General features: G+C 44.0%; 1 protein-coding gene across 1 annotated transcript in view; it reads right to left on the reverse strand.

Moving 5' to 3' along the window:
• The window catches only part of LOC148506038 (START domain-containing protein 10-like), a 42617-nt gene extending 21304 nt beyond the window's left edge, over nucleotides 1–21313 (reverse strand). Inside the window, exon 1 of the mRNA XM_088447443.1 lies at nucleotides 21080–21313. Within this exon, the coding sequence (XP_088303569.1) occupies nucleotides 21080–21313 (234 nt within the window). The remainder of the gene's footprint in view (nucleotides 1–21079) is intronic.
• Between the last annotated feature and the right edge of the window lie 4588 nt (nucleotides 21314–25901).

Below are 25901 nucleotides of genomic sequence, written 5' to 3' on the forward strand. Positions count from 1 at the left end.
CTGTGCATGCACAGGCAGCGGCGAGCATACGTAGGCCAAGTAAATTGTAGCACAATTAGACATGACGCCTAGGCAGATTTTGGGATGTGTGTCTATTGCCGATACTGGAGGGCCAGATCAACTACACAGAGTGATGATAACTGTTAGCAGCGCTGTCCTCTGATTGGCTGATTGTGTATCTACCCCATCAGCTGATAGTAGTAGATTCAGGCTTATATCCTGTTATATGGAGCCACGTCAATATATTCACATTACTTAGTTGATACCACTAGAACTACTCCAGGACACAGTCATCTCATTGAGTTTTGAATGAGGTAACAACAAATGTTTTTATTATTATTATTATTATTATTATTATTATTATTATTATTATTATTATTATTATCCTTTATTTATATGGAGCCACAAGGGTTCCGCAGCACCTAACAAAGTACATAAACAATTGAGCAGACAAGAAAACAGTGACTTACAGTACAAGACAATGCAGGACATTGCATGTAAATATTGCTGCAACAGCGAAATAAGCTTTTTATGTGTCCTCTTTATGTACATTCTGCCCACATATGCGGCCAACTATAAATGATCCCCCTACATATAATAACATGTAATAACATATAATTGGGCATAACTAGCAATTACCAGGCCTGTAACAAAGTTTGAGGGGGCAACTAAGACCCTCTACTCTGCTTTTTTAAAAAATGCATGGTGACTGGTGCAGAACTGAATGCTGAGATGGGCCCCTGCTATGTCTGTACATTACCCCAAAAAATTTTCTTCATGATATACAGCATCTTGAGAATCACAAGTAACCCAAGCGCTTTCCAGAGAGTACATGTGGATTACACACTTATCCTGTATTGCAGAGAGTGATTATTCCTTCATTACATTTTCAGGTCTACAATGAAACCACTCGGGATCTGCTAAGACCGTCCTCTGGATGTATGAACCTCAGAGAGGATCCCTCTGGCAACACCAGGATAGAAGGGATCGCTGAGTTCTTCCCTAGCAGTCCTGAGGCGGTGACTATCATTAGTCTGTGCTACCCTTATGCAGTGACCACTAGTCATCCCTGTCTATATTATTATTATTATTATTATTATTATTATTATTATTATCATCTTTTATTTATAATGCACCACAAGGGTTCTGCAGCACTGAACAAGGGGGATACAAATGACAATATATTATATAAGTACAGACTAATATAAACAGGGTTGCTGTCTGTAAAGAACCTATTAATGAGTGAATGAATAAGCAGAGCCTATGACTATGTGATCGCTGGTGTAGTGACCCTGCTGTAGCTATAACACATGGGCAAGTGTAACTGTATGATTGTATTGTGTAACCACAAGAGTGTTGGAGCATCTATATTACTCTCTATTTCAGGCCATCGCATTACTGGTGAAAGGGAATAAGCGCCGCTCTAAGGCAGCCACAGCTGCCAATAAGTTCTCATCCCGCTCCCATGCTGTTGTACAAGTCACCGTAAAGCAGACGAGCAATGATGGAGTGTGCACGGGCCGGCTGTACATGGTAGACCTGGCGGGATCAGAGCGAGCATGCCAGGTATCACTTGTATTTTACATATCCTTATCATTTCTTTGTATTTCCCCCTGCAATGCCAAAGAGGTAAATATAGTGTTTGCTATCCTTCTGCAGTATTCATGCTTCACCACTAGTCGTCACTGTCTACTCTATAGAGAGAATATTTATCAGTCACATCAGTCCTTGGCCCATTGCAGCTTACAGTATATATACTCTAACACACATGCACAAACACAAATGCACAAATGCGCACACACTCACACTCACATACAGGGATCCAATTTTTTGTCCAGCAGCCAAGTCACCTGCCAGTATGATTTTGAAAAAAATCAGAGCACTCCGAAAGGTCCCACACAATCACAAAGAGGAACATACCATGTGTTTTCGGGATTATAGAAGGTTACTAAAGCTGCACTATGCTAAATGCTTTGGTATTGCACTAGTGAGCACAGATAGTGCACTCAGAGCATGCCTGGGTATGTGCCTACTCTACGCTCTAAGTAGTGCTAGGGTAGTCCTTGTACTGTATGATGAGGTGGCATGTAAAGTAAGCTCTTTTCTTTGATTAAAGCTCTTATGAACGTTGTCATTTGTTTTTGCATCTGTTTGTAGTGAAGGAGTTATAGCAGAGTCTTTTATGTTTATAGCTATTTTTTCTCATGTATGTAGTACTCCCTAGCGTGGCCTCTCTCCCTTTATAGCGGTGATTCCCAATCTGTTACCGGCCACCGTCCCCTTAGTTACATACATTTATGTCAGTGACCCCCCCCACTGAGACCTTACTCATAACAAATTATATAACATTTTGATTAATGTCATTTTTTTAATTAATAAAATAAATCAGTATCAAATTAATGATACAAAGGAATTACATTATTTTTAGTAGCTTGGGTTAAATTACCTGCAGTAAGAAAAGCATTTCAGCCAATATCACTAACAGAACAAAGGTGAATGGGAGTCACTGTCTTGGGACACAATGGAAGTAAATTGTGCAAAGTTTTATCATACAATAGTTTGTGTTTGTACTGTCAGATGTATTTCATTATCTTTTCTGTTTCTATATCAGACTAAGAACACTGGCCAAACCCTGAGAGAAAGTGGCTATATAAACCGCTCCCTTCTGGCCCTAAGGAACTGCATTATGGCGCTACGTAAGAGACCGGGCACCCATATCAATTATCGGGACAGCAAATTGACCTGGCTGCTAAAGGTATGTTATTACTATGAGATTTCTTACACACATATGACCATACAACTGTACCTGATGTCAGGGACAGCGATAGGAAGGAAGGGCCCCGTGTGCAGTCTCCATGCAGCCTCCCCCTTCTCTTACAGGCACATGCACTAATTATACTCTGGCACTGAGCTTTCTCTACTGGGCATGTGCAGAACCTTGGAAATATGGCACCCATGTCACTTTCCCGGTGACTACATTGATAATTACAGTGGCATTGGCAGAGCGTTAAGTGTAAGTTATGGGATACAGCTAGGGGCTTATTTATAATCGGTGCAGGGTGTGCAGTTTAGGGGGGCCCACACTACCCTGCAGCCATACTTTTTTTTTTTTTATACTTACCTCTCCTAAGTCCCACAGGCTAGTGCTACTCAAAATGCCTGGAAAATGGCTGCCGCTGCCATTTTCCCAGCACAGGCGCAGTAGGAAGTCACTGGGAAATGGCTACCACCCATGGCTGATGTATAACACATGGAAGATGACTGCCGCTGCCATTTTATTTATTATTTATTTATTTATTACCAGTTATTTATATAGCGCACACATATTCCGCAGCGCTTTACAGAGAATATTTGGCCATTCACATCAGTCCCTGCCCCAGAAGAGCTAACAATCTATATTCCCTATCACATGCACACACACATATGCACTATTTTCCCAGCGCATGTGCAGTAGGAAGTCACTGGGGAAATGGCTGCCACTCAAGGCTGATATACAAGTAGAATTAGTCACTCCTTAGATATTTTTTTGGATACATGCATTTAGAAATATGAATGAGTTATCAAACAGGGACATTAAGAGACTTTATTATGCCCTAGTACTAAAGGGGTGTGAGGTTATAGTGTATGGGTGTGGCCACATCCTATTGTAAATGCTGAGGCCCAGTGTACAGGGGATGTGGCCACAGCATCCACGATGGAACCTCAGTCATCAGGAATATTGCTCCTAACACATTGTTCTGTTGTTTTATCTCAGACAATGGCTGCAATCAACCATGATATTAGTAATTAGTGCAATCATTTGTTTCTCACAAACATAGTATAAAATAATAGTAGTAGATCTATAAACTGCTCGTTACAATGTGTAAGGATTCCTCAGTGATCTCTCCTATAACCAGAGCTTTATCTATCACAGGGAGCACTGAGTGGCAGGAGCAGAATGGTGATGATCACACACATCAGCCCTGCGGATGCTGCCTATGAAGACTCTCGCAGCACACTCACCTACGGGAGCAAGGCCAAGCACATGAAAACACTGGTGAGCAGCCCCCAAGGGGTAACTACATATTTATCTGTGTTACTGGGTATAACTGTGGTGCTATAAGGGATTTATTATTAAATAAAACAAACATTATGAACATTCAAAATCCGTATTATTAGAAGATTGGTTGGAATGTGATCTTTTACTTTCTATTAGAAATTCAGCTGCCAATTTAAAATATGTTAGAAATATCTACTACAGGCTCAATCAGTCATAAAAGTGACACCTGTAGTATTACATGTCTGTGTGAGGACACGTAGGTTACCTATCCATAATCTCCTTCCTCCTGCAGGTGGAGAGGAACCGTGTGTGTGCCCCCCACAAAATCCCCAAGGCTACAGGAGAAGACAAAGTGCAGCTGAAAGACCCTCATCCTCCAGGTATTCTTGTTTCTTGTAATGAAAAGATTAAGAGGTTGGTTTATCATAGTTGTGCAATAACAATCTGCATCACCACTTATCGCAGCAATACAGATTGTAGTTACACCACAAGTTACCATGCTGGGAGGTGGGAGGTATGTACATATGCCGGTCTTTACAGTTACAGATTAGGCAAAGGAAGCGACTGACCCAGGAACAATAGGAACAAATAGGGGTTTACACTTCCAAACTATATTCCATTGGCTAACTGACACAAAACATATACCAGACATAGTAGTAACTGTACTATTACTGTATTCTTTTCCACAGAGCCAGCTCATAAGGACAAAGCACCCTGTTCCAGTAACACTGGTCCTATGAGATGCTCTGAGTAAGTACTTTGTGCAGATATCACATGAACAATAAGTGACAATGCGTTTATAGATAGAAATGTAAATTTATGAAAATGAATGTAATTTAAAGATAAGAATAGATTATTATGAAGTTTTTTTAGCTATTACTATATAAATGTTAATCATAATACACCATAATATGTAGCTATGGGTACATTATTATATTGTACTAATCTTAGCTATTGTTACATTCTCATAGAGTCCTATAGGTGCAAATGTGTCTGTTTTCTCTTTTTAGGTTTTCGCTGCATAAACTGCTCTCTGTAGTCCCTATGCCAAGTAAACACCTGGCAGTACCTGAGGCCATGGTCCCTATGCCAAGTGAACACCTGGCAATACCTGAAGCCGCTGTCTCTATGCCAAGTGAACACCTGGCAGTACCTGAGGCCGTGGTCCCTATGCCAAGTGAACACTTGGCAGTACCTGAGGCCATGGTCCCTATGCCAAGTGAACACCTGGCAGTACCTAAGGCCATGGTCCCTATGCCAAGTAAACACCTGGCAATACCTGAGCCCGTGGTCCCTATGCCAAGAAAACACCTGGCAGTACCTGAGGCCGTGGTCCCTATGCCAAGAAAACACCTGGCAATACCTGAGGTAAGTTCTTTCAGTGACATTGTGGTTACTTACCTTTTCCTTATGTCCTAGTATTTATATATCTCTTTGTCATACAATGAAATGCTTATTACACTGACAGTTACATATTATATTACTCCACAAGTGTCACAATTTATACACATTATGAGAAATGAAACATAGGTTTCTTGTAATGCAAATGATCTTAAAAAAACATAGTCCAATATAATTATAAATTAAATAAAAATAATTGGTAGTGGACAAGTCCATGGCCGCGATTCAATTCAAAGCGATGATGAATAGCCCCAGGAGGGAGCTCCCAGAGCTAATCAATTCAGTCTGATGTTTGGCCCGACTAAAGGTTTTCTTCTCGCACCTTCCTGGGGGTGTGAGGAGAAATCCAACAAAAGTGCGCTGACAGCCTCACGGCCGGCACTTTAGTTGGAGAATGCCGGATCTCATGACTAAACATCCATGTTAAGTCGCGAGAACCGCCATTTTCTGACTTAACAGCGTGATGAATTGAATCGCGGCCAATAAGATGAGCTAAATATATAAAACTTAGAAATGTGAACAATGGGATGGAAAATCTCCTATTCCAATTCTATACAATCTAGTCATCCATTGTAGTATTATAGAATTAAATACTGAAATTCTATTAGAAATTCAGCTGCTAATTAATATGTTAGAAATATCTACTATAGGCTCAATCAGTGATAAAAGCTACACCTGTGGTATTACATGTCTGTGTCAGGACACGTAGGTTACCCATCCATAATCTCCTGTCTCCCTGTTTTCTGTGAGTGTGCCGGTGCCCAGTAACTTACTCTCTGCTGTCACCCTTCCTCCTGCAGGTGAAGGCGCACCATCTGAGTCTGGCCCACAAGATCCCTGAGGGTGCCAGAAAAATCAATGTTCAGCTGAGACTCATCCAGCAGGTATTCTTGTACCATGTAATTAAAAGTTTAAGGGATCTGGTTATCATAGTTGTGGACTGACAATCCGCATCACAGCTTATCGCAGCAATGCAAATTGCCTAGTAACTAACTCTCTGCTGTGTACCCTTCCTCCTGCAGGTTGAGAGGAACCATGTGTGTGCCCCCCACAAAATCCCAGAGGCTACAGGAGAAGACAAAGTGCAGTTGAAAGACCCTCGTCCTCCAGGTATTCTTGTTTCTTGTAATGAAAAGATTAAGAGGCTGGTTTATCATAGTTGTGCAATAACAATCTGCATCACCACTTATGCAGCAATACAGATTGTACTTACACCACAAGTTACCATGCTGGGTGGTTGGGAGGTATGTACATATCCCGGTCTTTACAGTTACAGATTAGAAAAGGAAGCAACTGACCCAGGAATAATAGGAACAAATAGGGGTTTACACTTCCAAACTATGAGCCTGATTCAGTGGCGGTCGGAGGATGCAAGCGGTCGCTCAGAAACTGGGCGGCCACTTGCATCCTGACCGCCCACCTCTTGTTGCGGTCGTTAGGCTGTGGGTTAACACCCACAGCTCTAATGACCGCTCGGGTGATGGTCGCGATGGTCAGAGACCATCGCGACCATCGGGGCTTACGACGAGACCCTAGGGTAGGGTCTCACTTGTCGTAAGCCCCGGAGAGCTTCTGGCTCTGTCAGAGCCGGAAGCTCTCCACTGACATCACTAGTGATGTCAGTGGGGCCACCCCCAAACAGCAGGCGTTCCCTTGGGAGCGCCTCCGTTTGGGCTGCCACCCCCCGGCCCGCCTTCCAAACAGAGCGAGCTGTCAATCAACATCGACAGCTCGCCCCCTTTGGATCGAGACCCGCTACGACCGGCGCTGTCGGTCGTAGCGGGTCTCACGCATGCGCACGATGGCGCCGGCGCCGCATGCTCTGTGGGGGGCCATCGACCCGGTCCGAGCGCATCGGCGCTACCGACCGGGTCTGAATGACCCCCTATATTCCATTGACTAACTGACGCAAAACATATACCAGACATAATAGTAACTGTACTATTACTGTATTCTTTTCCATAGAGCCAGACCGTAAAGACCATAAGGACAAAGCGCCCTGTTCCAGTAACACTGGTCCTATGAGATGCTATGAGTAAGTATTTATGCAGACATCACATGAACAATAAGTAACAATGTGATTTATAGATAGAAATGTAAAATGCTGAAAATTAGTGTAATTTATAGATAATAGGTTACTATAAAGTATTTTTTTAGCTATTACTATATCAATGTTAATCATAATACACCATGATATCTAGCTATGGGTACATTATTATATTGTACTAATCTTAGCTATTGTTACATTCTCATAGAGTCCTATAGGTGCAAATGTGTCTGTTTTCTCTTTTTAGGGCTTTCCTGCATAAATTGGCCCCTGTGGTCTCTATGCCAAGTAAACACCTGGCAGTACCCGAGGCCGTAGTTCCTATGCCAAGAATACACCTGGCAGTACCTGAGGCCGTGGTCCCTATGCCAAGAAAACACCTGGCAGTACCTGAGACCGTGGTCCCTATGCCAAGAAAACACCTGGCAATACCTGAGGCCGTAGTTCCTATGCCAAGAAAACACCTGGCAATACCCGAGGCTGTGGTCCCTATGCCAAGAAAACACCTGGCAGTACCTGAGGCCGTGGTCCCTATACCAAGAAAACACCTGGCAGTACCTGAGGTAAGTGCAGTGTAATGCTTATTACACTGACATTTACGTCTTATATTATACACAATATGAGAAAGGAAAATAGGTTTCTTGTAATACAAATTATCTTACAAAAACAAGGTCCTTTATAATTGTAAATTAAATAAAAATAATTGGTAGTGGACAAGTCCATGGCCGCGATTCAATTCAAAGTGATGATGAATAGCCCAGGGAGGGAGCTCCCAGAGCTAATCAATTCAGCCTGATGTTTGGCCCGACTAAAGGATTTCTTCTCACACCTTCCTGGGGCTGTGAGGAGAAATCTGACAAAAGTGCACTAACAGCCTCGTGGCCGAGACTTTAGTTGGAGAATGCAGATTCTCATGACTAAACACCCATGTTAAATTGTGAGAACCGCCATTCTTTGACTTAACAGCGTGATGCATTGAATCACGGGCCAATAAGATAAGCTAAATATATAAAACTAGGAAATGTGGACAAAGGCATGAAAAATATCCAGATACAACTAGTAAAACAAATATAATCCAATTCTATATAATATATCAAGTAATTAATTGTAGTATTTTAGAATTAAATACTGAAGTTCTCTTAGAAATTCAGCTGCCAATTAAAATGCTAGAAATATATACTACAGGCTCAATCAGTGATAAAAGCTACACATGTGGTATTACGGTACTCTGTGAGGACACGTAGGTTACCCATCCATAATCTCCTGTCTCCCTGTTTCTCTGAGTGTGCCGGTGCCCAGTAACTTACTCTCTGCTGTCCACTCTTCCTCCTGCAGGTGAAGGCGCACCATCTGAGTCTGGCCCACAAGATCCCTGAAGGCGCCAGAAAAATCAATGTTCAGCTGAGACTCATCCAGCAGGTATTCTTGTACCATGTAATTAAAAGTTTAAGGGGTCTGTTTATCATAGTTGTGGACTAACAATCTGCATCACAGTTTATCGCAGCAATGCAAATTGTAGTTACCCCACAAGTTACAATGCTAGGACGGTTGGCACGTGTGTACATATGCTGGTCTTTACAGTTATGCAATATTTATCTATGTTACTGGGACCTCGGGTCACACATGCATAGTCGGGATGACGGGGAGCAGTTAAGTTAAGCAGCTACTTCTGTAGCTGTGATACTAACCGAGGGGACAGCTGCTTTTCAGAGCAGCTGTCCACACACCGGCGCAATGATGAATTGCTATGGTGTCTAGTTTCCCCCGCTGCAAGTTGGATACTTAAGTATCCCTTGCAGCGAGACCATTACTTAATCATTGGGGGCCATACATACTCCAATGATGAATAGGCCCCTCAGTCATAAAAGCTACACCTGTGGTATTACGGTACTGTGTGAGGACATGTAGGTTACCCATCCATAATCTCCCGTCTCCCTGCTTTCTCTGAGTGTGCCAGTGCCCAGTAACTAACTCTCTGCTGTTTACCCTTCTCATGCAGGTAGAGAGGAACCATGTGTGTGCCCCCCACAAAATCCCTGATGCTACTAGAGAAGACAAAGTGCAGCTGAAAGACTCTTGTCCTACAGGTATTCTTGTTTCTTATAATGAAAAGATTGAGGGGTCTGTTTATCATAGTTGTGCACTAGCAATCTGCATCACCACTTATCGCAGCAATACAGATAGTAGTTACACCACAAGTTACCATGCTGGGTGGTTGGGAGGTGTGTACATATGCTGGTCTTTACAGTTACAGATTAGGCAAAGGAAGCAACTGACCCAGGAACAATAGGAACAAATAGGGGTTTACACTTCCAAACTTGAATCCATTGACTAACTGACACAAAACATATACCAGACATAGTAGTAACTGTACTATTACTGTATTCTTTTCCACAGAGCCAGCCCATAAGGACCATAAGGACAAAGCACCCTGTTCCAGTAACACTGGTCCTATGAGACGCTCTGAGTATGTACTTTGTGTGGATATCACATGAACAATAAGTAACAATGCGATTTATGGATAGAAATGTAAAATTATAAAAATTAGTGTCATTTATAGATAATAAAAGATTATTATGAAGTATTTTTTTTAGCTATTACTATATAAATGTTAATCATAATACACCATAATATGTAGCTATGGGTACATTATTATATTGTACTAACCTTAGCTATTGTTACATATAGAGTCCTTTACGTGCAAATGTGTCTGTTTTCTCTTTTTAGGGCTTTGCTGCATAAACTGCCCCCCGTGGTCTCCATGCCAAGAAAACACCTGGCAGTACCTGAGGCCATGGTCCCTATGCCAAGAAAACACTTGGCAGTACCTGAGGCCATGGTCCCTATGCCAAGAAAACACCTGGCAGTACCCGAGGCCGTGGTCCCAATGCCAAGAAAACACCTGGCAATACCTGAGGCCGTGGTCCTTATGCCAAGAAAACACCTGGCAATACCTGAGGTAAGTGCTTTCAGTGTCATTGTGGTTACTTACCTTTTCCTTATGTCCTAGTATTTATATATCTCTTTGTCATACAATGTAATGCTTATTACACTGACATTTACATCTTATATTACTCCACAAGTGTCACAATTTATACACAATATGAAAAAGGAAAAATAGGGTTCTTGTTATACAAATGATCTTACAAAAACATAGTCCATTATAATTGTAAATTAAATAAAAATAATTGGTAGTGGACAAGTCCATGGCCGCAATTCAATTCAAAGCGATGGTGAATAGCCCAGGGAGGGAGCTCCCAGAGCTAATGAATTCAGCCTGATGTTTGGCCCGACAAAAGGATTTCTTCTCACGCCTTCCTGGGGGTGTGAGGAGAAATCCAACAAAAGTGCACTCACAGCCTCACGGCCGGCACTTTAGTTGGAGAATGCCGGTTCTCAAGACTAAACACCCATGTTAAATTGCGAGTACCGCCATTCTCCGACTTAACAGTGCGCTGAATTGAATCGCGGCCAATAAGATAAGCTAAATATATAAATGTGAACAAAGGCATGAAAAGCCTCCAGATAATACTAGTAAAAGAAGTATATTCCAATTCTATATAATATATATAGTCATCCATTGTAGTATTTTAGAATGAAATACTGAAATTCTATTAGAACTTCAGCTGCCAATTAAAATGTTAGAAATATCTACTACAGGCTCAATCAGTGATAAAAGCTACACCTGTGGTATTACATGTCTGTGTGAGGACACGTAGGTTACCCATCCATAATCTCCTGTCTCCCTGTTTTCTCTGAGTGTGCCAGTGCCCAGTAACTAACTCTCTGCTGCCCACAATTCCTCCTGCAGGTGAAGGCGCACCATCTGAGTCTGGCCCACAAGATCCCTGAAGGCGCCAGAGCAACCAATGTTCAGCTGAGACTCGTCCTCCAGGTATTCTTGTACCATGTAATTAAAAGTTTAAGGGGGTCTGTTTATCATAGTTGTGGACTAACAATCTGCATCACAGCTTATCGCAGCAATACAAACTGTAGTTGCCCCGCACGTCACCATGTTGGGATGTGTGTACATATGCTTGTCTTTATAGTTCTGCAATATTTAAAAATAAAATAAAATAAAAAAGGCTGCCTTGGGGTATGCTGTAATGGAGGGGTGTATAGGCAAAGGAAGTGACTGACCTGGGAACAATAGGAGCAAATAGTGGTTTATACTTACAAACTATATTCCATTGTATAACTGATGCAAATCATATACAGTACCAGACACAATAGTAACTGTATTATTTCTGTATTCTTTTCCATAGGACCAGACTGGAAGGACAACAAGCTCAGTTCCAGGGACATTGTTCTTATGAGATGCATGTATGTACTTTGTGCTGATATCGCATGAACAATATGTAACAATGGGAATTATGGATAAAAATGTAACAATGAAAAATAGTGTAAGAATAGATTACTATGAAATATTTTTAGCTAGTTCTATTTCAATGTTAATCAGATACCATAACAGGGCTGTAACTAGGGCGTTGTGGCCGCTGCCTCCGCACAGAGTGTAACATGCCCTGAGGGCGGATCCGGCTTCTCGACGCAATCTCTATATGCCACTGGGTGCCCACTGCTATGTATTAGTAGCAGTGCACCCGGCTACTTTACTGCAGCACCAGCCCTGCCTGCTCCACCTCCTGACCCTTCTGCAGGGACGGGAGAGATGTCATGGTCTCTCTCCTCAGCTCCCATAGTTCCAAGAGAAGCTGTTTGTTGGAACTTAGGTGCGCGAGGAGACGGTGGCAGCGTGACAGGTCTGGCGCCAGTATCCTACATAGAAGGGCCCAGTGTGAGTGCCACTATGATACACGGGACTCCAGTGCACAGTCACAGCAGGTAAATAGGTTACACATATCACAGTGCCCTCATACTGACAGTTACACTATTTTATCTATAATAAAGCTAATATAAGTACTGTAACGTATGTATGCAGCAGTTTCAGGGACTCACTGGAACCACATATATTTTACTATATTACTTTACACCATGAGGATATTTCTCATCTACACAGCAGATTATGGAAGTAATGTAATGTAAGGACACTACTGCCAGACTCTACTATTAGGGAATGGTATCCTACAGAGAATAATATATTGTGTTCTATTGTGTTCTTCAATCTATGTACAGTACATACCTTCCAGCAATTATACACACAAAATGGGGACAACAATATTAACAGCCAAGTTCCCCAGGACCAGCCTGTCACAGTATCATTTCCAGTGCTGCAAACTAACAGTAATATCAAATTATGACATTGGGGGGGGTGCACCGATGCTCCTTCTCGCACAGGACACCACAATGTCTGGTTACAGCTCTGCCATAATATCTAGTTATGGATCCCATTCATATACTAATCTCAGTAGCTGTCATAGAGCATATTACATTTTACTTATAATGTCACTGTAATATATTTATTTTTCTGTATAATAATATAGAATAACTGAAGAGTATAAAATGAGGAGCACAATGTCCCAATGATGTGCATCAGCCTCATTAAGGTGTAGAATGTTCTCATGGAGTCATTTAGGTACTATGGTGTCTGTTATCTCTTTTTAGGGGTTTGCGGCATAAATCGCCCCCCGCGATCTCTATGCCAAGGAAACATCTGGCAATACCGTAAGTGCTCTCAGTGTTATTGTGTCTACTTTCACTTTCCTTATCACCTAGCATTTATACATCCCGTATACAACCCGGCACTCAGGATCCTGGCAGTAAGAATCCCGACACCGGCATCCGGACAGGGTTAGGATACTGACACCTGCTAGTATATATCCTACCCCTACCCCTCCCTCCTTGTACCCTAAACCTAACCTCCCCCCTAGTGCCTAACTCCTAACACTCCCCCCTAGTGACTAACTCCTAACTCTCCCCCCTAGTGCCTAACTCCTAACCCTCCCCCCTAGTGCCTAACTCCTAACCCTCCCCCCTAGTGCCTAACTCCTAACTCTCCCCCCTAGTGCCTAACTCCTAACTCTCCCCCCTAGTGCCTAACTCCTAACCCTCCCCCCCTAGTGCCTAACTCCTAACCCTCCCCCCTAGTGTCTAACTCCTAACCCTCGCCCCTAGTGCCTAACTCCTAACCCTCGCCCCTAGTGCCTAACTCCTAACCCTCCCCCCTAGTGCCTAACTCCTAACTCTCCCCCCTAGTGCCTAACTCCTAACCCTTCCCCCCTAGTGTCTAACTCCTAACCCTTCCCCTACCCCGCTTCTTACCGTCGGGGTGCCAGTGCCGGGGTTCTGACTGGTGTCGGGACTCTGGCATTCTGAGCGCCGGCATCCTGACCACTGGGATTTAAACTACCTCCCATTTATACATCTCTTTGTCATACCAATGTAATTCTTATTACACTGACATGTACATCTCATATTACTCCTCATGATCATAATACATACACAATTTGGAGAAAGGAGAAAAGAAAAATAAGTTTCTTATAATGGAAATGACCTGGCAGAAACATAGGGCCTGATTCAGAGGTGGGCACTAATGCGTACACAGCCACACATTCCCACGCTCTCCGCTGTGAAAATATGCTGATGTTAGCAAAGATCACCCGAGCATAAAGACACCCACTTCTGCCTTCGTTCTTGCATGCACCATCGCATGCACGCATAAATATTGGTAACATCGAAGGACATCGACAGCCATTTTACCCTTGCGGAAGCTCTTCTGCCACGCAGGGCTGAGTACGTAACGGCGTTCAGACTCCCAGGCACGCCTGTTTCTTTAACCATCCTCCCCGTCAACACCCGCAAATGGTCACTTCCTGTCAATCAATCTGCAATGTGCCTCCGTGGTCTGCGGACTCGCATGGCTATCGCTGCGGGATCGCACAGCTGCCTTTGCGCACGCGCACTGCGATGCATGCACAATGGCAAACAATCGCTCAGTCTGCGTGCGAATTGCAATAACATCCGCCTCTGAATCAGGGCCTTAGTCCATTATAGTTGTAAATTAAATAATTGTCAGTTTTAGATTTATTGTGCCCAGCAGTGGACAGGTCCATAAGATAAGCTAAATATATAAGACTAAGAAATGTGAACATAAGTATGGAAAACCTTCAGCTAAAACTGGAAAAAAAAGATATATTCCAATAATATATAATATATCTAGCCATTCATTAGGTTTTAGAATGAAGCTATCCTTGTAGTAAAATATGCTCCTATTTTTCTATGACCCCTATCTGGTTGCCAGTATACTAAGCAGACCCCTATCTGGTGGCCAGTATACTAAGCAGACCCCTATCTGGTGGCCAGTATACTAAGCAGACCCCTATCTGGTGGCCAGTATACTAAGCAGACCCCTATCTGGTGGCCAGTATACTAAGCAGACCCCTATCTGGTGGCCAGTATACTAAGCAGACCCCTACCTGGTGGCCAGTATACTAAGCAGACCCCTATCTGGGGGCCAGTATACTAAGCAGACCCCTATCTGGTGGCCAGTATACTAAGCAGACCCCTATCTGGTGGCCAGTATACTAAGCAGACCCCTATCTGGTGGCCAGTATACTAAGCAGACCCCTATCTGGTGGCCAGTATACTAAGCAGACCCCTATCTGGTGGCCAGTATACTAAGCAGACCCCTATCTGGTGGCCAATATACTAAGCAGACCCCTATCTGGTGGCCAGTATACTAAGCAGACCCCTATCTGGTGGCCAATATACTAAGCAGACCCCTATCTGGTGGCCAATATACTAAGCAGACCCCTATCTGGTGGCATAAAGCAGCTACTCAATTACTGTATGTATCTGTTGTACAAAACAGTCCCATAAACTGATGGCTACTGTATGGTGTATATTAAATTTAATGGCTTCTGCATTAACTAGGCTTCTAAGATGGGTTATTAGTCTATCAACTACACTTTATTCCAGTTCATCAGTGGGGGTGGGGTGGGACAATAAATCAAGAGGCTGGGTAGAGACCCTGCATCCATGCTGTATATGCCATTGGTTATACCAACATTCTACTGTATCTTTCCCATTCCTGTCAGTGGGCATTCCAGTGGCCCATTTATTCCAATGGAGTTGTGTGCTACACATAGAAACGCTATTGAAATCATATGAAATTTAAGTGAACGGGACATTGACAGGAATGGAGCCTCATAGCATTGCTAATTATATTTTTTCCCATGTCAGCAGAGATTAATTTAATCTGTACTGATGTTTGGTTAAAGCAAATAATCCTTACGACTCCCCTCACAGTCTACCAATCACAACAGCTAGTGTAGGAAAGCACTTGTAATTGGCCGAGCAGTCAGCTCATAGTCACTCTGCAGAGAAAGTCTGAGCGGAACTGGTTGTGTCTTCCATTGTTTTTTTTGTTTTTTTTTAATACATGCAGATTACACATTAGGAAGAGTTCCAGTACATTACAAGAAGAAAACATTTATTTGACTATCAATTAAAAAGATGTTCCTGTAGATAAAAAGATTTCAAATGTATTTGCCTTAAAAATTAGGAAGATCCCATTGGATGACAAATGAAAAATATTTTTACTGTGGATTCCATGTACCGTATAACACAATCCCATTGGATTACAAATTAAAAGTTGGGATAAAAAAAATTACTGTTTTTTACATGACTACTATGATTGCTTACACTTTGTCATTACACACTTTCCATTAGAACTCTTTGGGGAATTGTATTCTGTTTACAATTTCCCTTTTTATTGCTGTTATATTTAGAGTATTCTCACTATTGTTAAAACATAAATGTTTAATTCTTGCTATGAATTATTGATCTGAAACTTTAATTGAATTCCCTTTAGATCAAGACTACAGCTCGTTGTAGCGCACGTTCTGTCATCCATCTGGAATGTGCCCAGAGAAAGTGATGAAAAGATCCGCTTGGGCCGAGGCCGTCACCTTTCTGCGTTGTCAACTAACACCATCGGCCACTTGTCAAATAACATCTTACCAATTAAATAAACATCATTGGTGATTTTAGTGGTTTCAGTTCATTGCATTTCACAATTGAATTTTATTGTAACCTTATTTTATTGTATTATTGTTACATAACATTATACTTAGATCTCATAATGTGTATGTTTGGGCAGTACCAGGGAGAGATGATAAGACCATGAGAACTTTAGGTCTTCACCTTTAGCAAGCTGCCTTTCCCTTACAGCAAGATGTGCTTAAGCCCTGGGGATCATATGGTCTACATTTCTCATCCCACAAACACACTAATACACAGGTTCTCAAACTCGGTCCTCAGGACCCCAAACAGTGCATGTTTTGCAGGTCTCCTCACATAATTACTAGTGAAACTGATAGCTGCACCTGTGGATCTTTTAAAATGTGTCAGTGAATAATGAATACACCAGTGCACCTGCTGGGTGACCTGCAAAAAGTGAACTGTGTGGGGTCCTGAGGACCGAGTTTGAGAACCACTGCACTAATACATAGTAAGTGTTTGGACAGTGGGAGCACCTGGAGGAAACCACACAAACATGGGGAGAACATATAAACCACATACAGGGGTGTATCTAGGGGTTTGGGCACCCCTGGCAAAGTAATGGACTGGCGCCCCCCTTATTTCCTGAATTACACTCTGTACTTATAACTTCTCCCCAGCCAGCCCCCCTTCTGTCTTCCAAGCTAGCCCCCATGTTTCATCAGCCAACATCTCCTTCTGTTTAATCAGGCAGGATCCCTTCTGTCTCCCCAGCCAGCTCCCCTCCTGTCCTCTCAGCCATACCCCTTCTGCCTCCAAAGCCAGCTCCCCTTCTGTCTCCCCAGCCAGTCGGACTGGGGCACGAAGGGTCCACAGGAAAATACAATGGAGTGGGCCCGCTGAAGCGGCATGGGTAGGTGTAGTCATCAAATAAGTGTGGCCAAAGAAATGAAAGATTAACAGATTGTGAATGGAGACAAGTTTGATGCTGATAGAGCCTGTATTCCAAAAAGCGCACAAGAATGGGGGAAAGGGAAGTGGCAGGATCACTGGCAACAAGGAGAAGCATCAGGATTAGTAGGAGGAGGATGTAGTAAAAATATCTATGGAAGTAATGTGGCTTTGTAGGTGGATGAGGCGTAGTTAAGAGTTGCAGAATGTATCATAAAAAAATGGGGTACCCATGGGTAAGGCTGGAGGGGATTAAGGTGGATGTAAGTGGGGGAAGGGGAAAATGGATGGTTCGAAAGGAGTGGAGGAGGAAGTAAAGATTTATGTGAGTGAAGGAGGAAAAGTGTAGAGAAAGCAAAGTGATGGGACATAGAAGGAGCAAGGCATGGGAATGTGGAATCGGGTTGGGTATGGGATGCCGGTTCTTGAGATCCCAGCTGTCAGAATCCCTACGCCGGCATCCCTAAAGGGCTAGAATACCGACACTTGTTGTTCGGTATTATAACCCTCTCCCTACCCTAACCCTCCATCCCCCATGCCTAAACCTAACCCTCCCCCTAGTGCCTAACCCTTCCTTCCCCTAATCTGTCGATACTTATATTCGGGATGAGGTGGCCGATATTCTGGAGCCGGGAACCCGACTGCCGTCGGGATTCCAGCGCCGGTATATAGATCGGCAGCATTCCTTATGATGGGATGATAACCACATCCCTGTGAAATCATAGGGTCGCTGAATCCTAGCCTTGCATACCGGCCAGCCTGTGTAAGCTGAGGCTTACCCAGCTGGCCGGCGCGGTCCACGGTCGTGATGGGATCACAGATGCAGCAGGGGGTGTCAGACACCCCCTGCTGCATTTGCATATTAGCAAGGAAGTGTATGTGTGTATGTGTATATATATATTTATTTATATACATAAACATACTGGAAGTAGAAATATATACATACATAAGTGGAAAAAGATGGACAGTACTAGTAAGAAATTATGTATGTACAGTATGTGTATATATATATATATATATATATACTGTATATTCTATAAATTTCTACACACAAACATACTGGAAGTAGATATATATATATATATATATATATATATATAATATACATACATAACTGGGAAAATATGGTACTCAAGGACTTTCTTGATAATAATCACTTTTCTGTAGTCTTAGCATATCATGTTCAGATGACTTCCTCATGGAGCCGTCACCCTGCTCCATACACGAATCGCTCCCGTCCTCAAGTGCAGTTCAGTGGGGATCACTGAACTGAAAGAAGGGCTGGGGAATAGAGGACATGGGCGGATCATCTATCCGCAGTGTAGAAGAGAGCCAGCAACGTGAGGCGGGGGCAGTAGTGTAGTGCTGTGCGGTCGCAGATTACACAGCCCGCACCTCAGGCTGCAAGTGACTTGGGCTCCGCTGGTGGTGACGGAGGCAGTGGGTGCCTAGCAGGCAATCTAGCCAGTGCCTGTAGTGTGGTACTCAGAGAGGGGATGGGAAATAGAATCAGCGCTGCTGGTGCAGCACACTCGGAGCCCGCAGCTTGCTATAGTAAATGGCCGCCGGTGACCTAGACAGTCCAATCTTTATTCTGCTTCCTGGCCACGGGTGGCACCGCTGAATGGTGCCCCCCTTGGCCGGCACCCCTGGCGAGTGCCATCCTGGCCAAGGGGTGGATACGCCCCTGACCACATACATATAGAGCTCATGTCAAAATATAACCCATGACCCCAGTGCTGTTAGGCAGTAGTACTAGCCACTGTATATTCATGAGAAGGCAGTTGCTAATTTACCAGTAACAAGTAACATCATAGAGGCATAAGGCACTGGTTCCTGGTAACTACACAGACTGAAGTACCATTAAGCAGCTTTAGGCAGTTGCCTAGGGCACCAGCAAATGAGGGGATGGCACTGAGGCTGCCAGCACAATAATAAGGATGTCTCTGATGTCATTATTTTACTGAACACTGGTGGCAGCCACAGTTTGCATAAACCGTGGCACTTGTCAGCTGCTGTCTGGCTGAGACTGCAGACATGTTAGTTTGACATGTCTGGTGCAGCCAGTAGCAGCAGTGCCCATCACCTCCCCCTTCCCTCATTCTCTGCATGATGGCTAGTGACTAACAGCTACCAATATACTGTAGGGATGGGCATCGGAAACCAATAGTTAGTAGCCATCAATGTTTCCGACTCGATGGAAGTACTTTTTTAATCAAATACCAGGAATTTGATGGTTGCCAGCCATCAGATGCAGATTTCCGATGCCCATCCGATGGCTGGCTGTGGAGTTAAAGCACACACAGGACCTCATTCAGAGCTGCTCGCAAAATGCAAGTGCTTGCTCTGAATGAGGGCGGCCACTTCCTTTTTAAAATCCGGCCTCCAGGCCGCTCACTAAGCTGTGGGTGACCAGCCACAGCTTTAGCGAGCGGCCAGGTTGATGGTCGTGATGGTCAAGACCATCGCGACCATCGGGGTTTGCGATGAGACCCTTGTGGTAGGGTCTCATCTGCCACAAGCCCCAGTGAGCTTTCGGCTCTAATAGAGCCGGAAGCTCACCACTGACATCCCCCAAACGGCAGGCGTTCCTTCGGGAACGTCTCCGTTTGGCAAGCCACCCCCACCCCGCCTACACAACGGTGCGAGCTGTGGATCACCATCGACAGCCGCCCCTTTTGTAGTGAGCCCCGGAGCGGCCGCTGTGCGTGTGCAGGGCCTCAACATGAGTCCCACAGTGCAGTGGGAGAATAGATGCCGTGCACATGTAATGTTTGGGAAATGCTTAGTAAAATAATATTTCCATCGTTCTCTGTATATTCGCATTTGTGAATTAGTTTGGCCGGGCACACACCTCAGCGATGTGCCGACCCAATGACACAGAGATGTAACGAAATATATCACTTGCAATAAATCGTTACATGCTTATTAATGCAATAACAGTGCGTCATATGTGGCGTTGTCCCATCAGCAGCACATCCAATGAGAAGATGCGACCACCCAATTCATCAAACGATGAATCGGATGGATATACGATGGTCGTTGCGATCCATCGTGGATCACAAGATCAGCTAATATAGTTTAGAATTTGCACCCAGTTTAAGAGATGGCAGTTACATTGCAGAGTGGAGATAAAAAAAAAAATACTACATAACCAAGGAAATATAAGCATGCGCTGAAGTAAGCAATTCCTGAGTGAGGTCTGACCTGTCCTAACTGTGCGTATGGGTCCGATGTTACTCGATGTTACTGATTGTTTCGCTATGTTGACAAAGTATACGGGAGTGGGTAAGGGGAAGTGGGCGTCCTTATGTTAGGCTGCGATCGCAATGCAAATGCAAATATTTACATATCCCTACTGATATTAGCAACTGCGTTGCGTGCGTATAAGCAGAATAGCAATAGCAGACCGCAGTGAATCAGGCCCTTTGTCCTTGTGCATATTGCTGTATGTTTTTCTGCAGCTAAACAAAGCTAAACAAGGTTTGTTACATGTCCTTTGTGTGATAACATGGTCCCTACTGGTATACAGCTGCCTACTTATCTCAGGGTGACCTGAACTTCCCATTTCCCAGAGCATACAGTCTCCGGAAGATAAACGTCAGGATTCAATCAGTGGCAGGAAGTCACTGACCAACACTCAGAGCAGGATACAGCCATGAGAGTAAGTCAATCTGTTCTTTTTTTTAATGATATCTTATTCTGGGCCTAATACAGAGATGTACACAATCCCAATATCTTACGTACATCTCCGATGGCGTGAGATCTGCGCATGTGTGGATCTCATACCGCAACATCCCTCGCAGTGCTCTGGATGCTGCAGCCTGATTGACACGCTGCAGCTGTTTGGGGGTGGCGACAGGCAGTGTTTCAGAAAACGGGGGCGCGTCACCCACATATTGTGGTCTTGCTGAAGCCAGTGGCTGCATCCTTGTACGCGGCTTCACTGCCTTCAGCGGTGTGAATTCCCCGGTCATCCTGAGTAAACTGAGGATCACTCGGATAACCAATGTCCACATATGATCTGACGCTGCGGCGTCTATGTACCCACCTCCCGTAGCATTAGCGTATTATCACACAGCCGCTGCGTACAATGGCCGCTGCGTACAAAGCCGCTGCGGCCATGTGATGAGCGCACATCACTGAATAAGGCTGTATACATACTGTATGTAATATATTTATTCAGTCATTGTCACAAACTGCTTAATGTTACAGCGCTATGCGGTTGTAAGGAGCTGGCACTGTATAAATATTAATAAGTAAGTAATAATTGATACCATCTTGTACCAGTGATCAGAATAGTCACCTTCAGATAATCTGGTCATTTGTTACAGGTTCTTAAGCAATGTTACCTGTGCACCAGGTTTGGGGCACCTAGGGTCTGATTCACAGTCATACGCTATGCACACAGCTGCTGCCTCGGCACTCCTAGAAAACGGGGACAACACGTCCCTGTTTTCAGGAACACGGTCAAGGTCCGCCACCTCCATACCCCTAAACGGCCCTAGCCTGTCAATCAGGCTGTGACTCGGGGGGCACTGTGTGCGATGATGCATGCGCAGCCCACCCACCATCGGACTTGTACGCACAATCATTTTAAATATCCCCTTCTGTATGTATAATCCAGGATTATTATAACAAATGTTTGGGAAATGCTCAGTAAAATATTAAGGCATACTTATTTCCATCTATCTCTGTATATTCGCATTTGTGAATGAGTTTGGCTGGGCACACACCTCAGCGATGTGCCGACCCAATGACACGGAGATGTAACGATATATATCACATGTAATAAATCGTGCGTGTGCCCGACAACCCCCGTCACCACCCATAAACAGCACTTCCTGTCAATCGCTCTGCGATGGGTCTGCGTAGCCGCTGCGATCGCAGTCCCGATCGCAATAGCTGGTTCACGCATGCACACTGCAATGCACTACGCATGCGCAGTACACAACAATCGGCCAATTGCGTTCATATTAGCAACTGCGTTCCTTGCTGAAGTACGTCTATAGTGCACTGTGAGCAAGGAACCAATGGTCTGATTCAGAGATGTACGAAAACCCGATGGATTGCATACATCTCTGACAGTGGGAGGATGCGCAGGACCCGTACTGCACAAGTGTAGAACCGGTCCTGTGATATCGTTTGCTGATTAACAGACTGTGGCCATTTAAGGGCAGGGAGGGTGCAGCCATGGGTTCCATTTAACAAACTAGAGGCGTTTTGGCCTGGTTTTGTAGGAGTGCCATGGCCAGGGTCTGTGTCTTCCGATGTAGATCCCCTGGCCCCATCTGAGCCGTTCCAGCCGCCAGTAACCGCACCCTTATTCTCATACTGGGGAAGAGGAGGAGTGCCATGGCCAGGGTCTGTGTCTTCTGATGTAGATCCCCTGGCCCCATCTGAGCCGTTCCAGCCACCAGTAACCGCACCCTTATTCTCATACTGGGGAAGAGGAGGAGTGCCATGGCCAGGGTCTGTGTCTTCCGATGTAGATCCCCTGGCCCCATCTGAGCCGTTCCAGCCGCCAGTAACCGCACCCTTATTCTCATACCAGGGAAGAGGAGGAGGGCCAGGAAACCACCCAGAAGGAATGGTCCGGGGAAGCAGAGGAGGTCACCACACCAAAGCGTTTTGGATAATAAAAATCTTTTGTCGAGGTGAGATAAAGGCTGCAGTCATTTCATCCTCTTACACAGTCTTCTCGGGTAGTCATTTTACGTCACGCCATTTGGGGTTTTATGATGTATTTGTGATACTTATCCTGTGAAATATATGAATAAATGTTATGAATTTTTCTGATATGCACTATTGTGTGCTTCTCTTATCTGTTTATCTTGGAGGTATACCTGATAATGGAATGAATGTGCAAAGGTTTTAATTACATCTATCAGAGGTAGATACGATTTTATTGTCTCCATATTTTAAAGCTGGGTACACACTAGGTCGATGGGTCGGCTATTTGGCCGACCCGCCGACCTATCTGACAATGTATATACACACTTACCAATCGTCTGCCTGATGCGCCGGGCTTGATAGCTCAACTGGGCGGGCAGTTAAATTTGCCTGCCCAGTTGGGTTGTCAATCACCGCCGGGTCCTTGCAGCATGTGTACAGGCCGGGCGATCCCTGGGTCAAAATACCCTCCAAAGCCGGGAAACAAACTGGGAACTTCTATCGGACACATTTTCTGGATTCCCATTATATCTATGAGTAGGACAAAGAGTGATCACAGGAGTGTGGCAGAAGGTAATCTAGTGACAAACACAAAATGGGATGTCTAAATCTACCCACTATTACCCAGATATTATTAAAACCTTTAGATGGATTTAGTTCTACAATAAAATCCATACATAGAGGTGTCCTTTACTTTACTATAAGTGAAGACATCAACTAGCCTAGGGGACAAGGCAGCTTGCCTACATCCAGGTCTATAAGACATCAAACCTTAAATAAAGGAGCCAATGGGATAAAAGTGGCACTTTCCAAAGTCGCCGCATGTTTGAATGATTTGGCCGCAGGATTTAAAAGGACAATAATATTAATCAAGAAAGCAGGTGTGCATTTAATATAACATTACTGCCCCTATTATTGTGTCTAAGATCAAATCTCTTGGCTGATTCACAACATAAGTGATTGGTTTACTCAAAAATTAATGTAATATTCTCTGCGTATTTCCGGTCTACAAATTGGCTTAAGCAATGTTCATGACAGTACGGGCAATCAATTAAATAGGAGCTAATATCATTGCGTAATGAGTCACTTTATGCCTCATGCCTCAGTGATACCTCTAGTTCTAATCAATAGGATGAATATTGGCTTGCCACATAAAATGGCAGCATTTACCTTGTGCAGTATTGATGGTTGCACTTTAAAATACACCAAGTGTAATACAGAGCATTCATTACCCAAATTCTAGTGTATTGTGAAGCAAATCCAGGATTTATAGCAAGAAGTTGAAACCCCGAAAAGGTATTTTATTCCTAATTATAACCATCAGCTCTCATGTTAGCCATTTATTTACATAATGTTACTGTAGTTTAGGTCTTCGCATACTTTGTTCTCGGAAACGGGTGTGGGTATAATTAGATCAATTTCCTGTCTATTTTAATACAAATGTTCTATTTATAATATATCAGTTTTTAAAAATAAATGTGAATACAATTAGGAAGTCGTGGCAAGTAAGGAGGGTAAGACAATAGCTCTGTATTTAATCATTTCTGTAGATGTGGCATAACATAAGGCACATGCTTAGTTCATGTACTTTTAATTATATGGTAGGAGATGTACTAAGCCTTGGAGAGAGAAAAAGCTCAGAGTCCTAACTATAATTTTTCAAACACAGCCTTTAAGCAGATTGGTTGGTACTTTATCTCCGTTTACTTAATCTCTCTCTAAGGCTTGATAAATGCATCTACCCCTATATACACTATTATACACTGCTCAAAAAAATAAAGGGAAGACTAAAATAACACATCCTAGATCTGAATGAATGAAATATTCTTATTAAATACTTTGTTCTTTACATAGTTGAATGTGCTGACACCAAAATCACACAAAAATTATGATTGGAAATCAAATTTATTAACCCAAGGAGGTCTGGTTTTGGAGCCACACTCAAAATGAAAGTGGAAAAACACACTACAGGCTGCTCCAACTTTGATGTAATGTCCTTAAAACAAGTCAAACTGAGGCTCAGTAGTGTGTGTGGCCTCCACGTGCCTGTATGACCTCCCTACAATGCCTGGGCATGCTCCTGATGAGGTGGCGGATGGACTCCTGAGGGATCTCCTCCCAGACCTGGACTAAAGCATCTGACAACTCCTGGACAGTCTGTGGTGCAATGTGGCGTTGGTGGATGGAGTGAGACGTCCCAGATGTGCTCAACTGGATTCAGGTCTGGGGAATGGGCGGGCCAGTCCATAGCATCAATGCCTTCGTCTTGCAGGAACTGCTCACACACTCGAGCCACATGAGGTCTAGCATTGTCTTGCATTAGGAGGAACCCACGGCTAACTGCACCAGCATATGATCTCACAAGGGGTCTGAGGATCTCATCTCGGTACCTAATGGCAGTCAGGCTACCTCTAGCGAGCACATGGAGGGCTGTGCGGCCCCCCAAAGAAATGCCACCCCACCCCACACCATTACTGACCCACTGCCAAACCGGTCATGCTGAAGGATGTTGCAGGCAGCAGAACGTTCTCCTTGACGTCTCCAGACTCTGTCACGTCTGTCACATGTGCTCAGTGTGAACCTGCTTTCATCTGTGAAGAGCACAGGGCACCAGTGGCGAATTTGGCAATCTTGGTGTTCTCTGGCAAATGACAAACGTCCTGCACGGTGTTGGGCTGTAAGCACAACCCCCACCTGTGGACGTCGGGCCCTCATACCACCCTCATGGAGTCTGTTTCTGACTGTTTGAGCAGACATATGCACATTTGTGGCCTGCTGAAGGTAATTTTGCAGGGCTCTGGCAGGGCTCCTCCTGTTCCTCCTTGCACAAAGGCGGAGGTAGCGGTCCTGCTGCTGGGTTGTTGCCCTCCTACGGCCTCCTCCACGTCTCCT

Source organism: Taudactylus pleione, unplaced genomic scaffold, assembly GCF_031769625.1.
Source record: "Taudactylus pleione unplaced genomic scaffold, aTauple2 ptg000431l, whole genome shotgun sequence".
In the NCBI taxonomy this organism is placed as follows: Eukaryota; Metazoa; Chordata; class Amphibia; order Anura; family Myobatrachidae; genus Taudactylus; species Taudactylus pleione.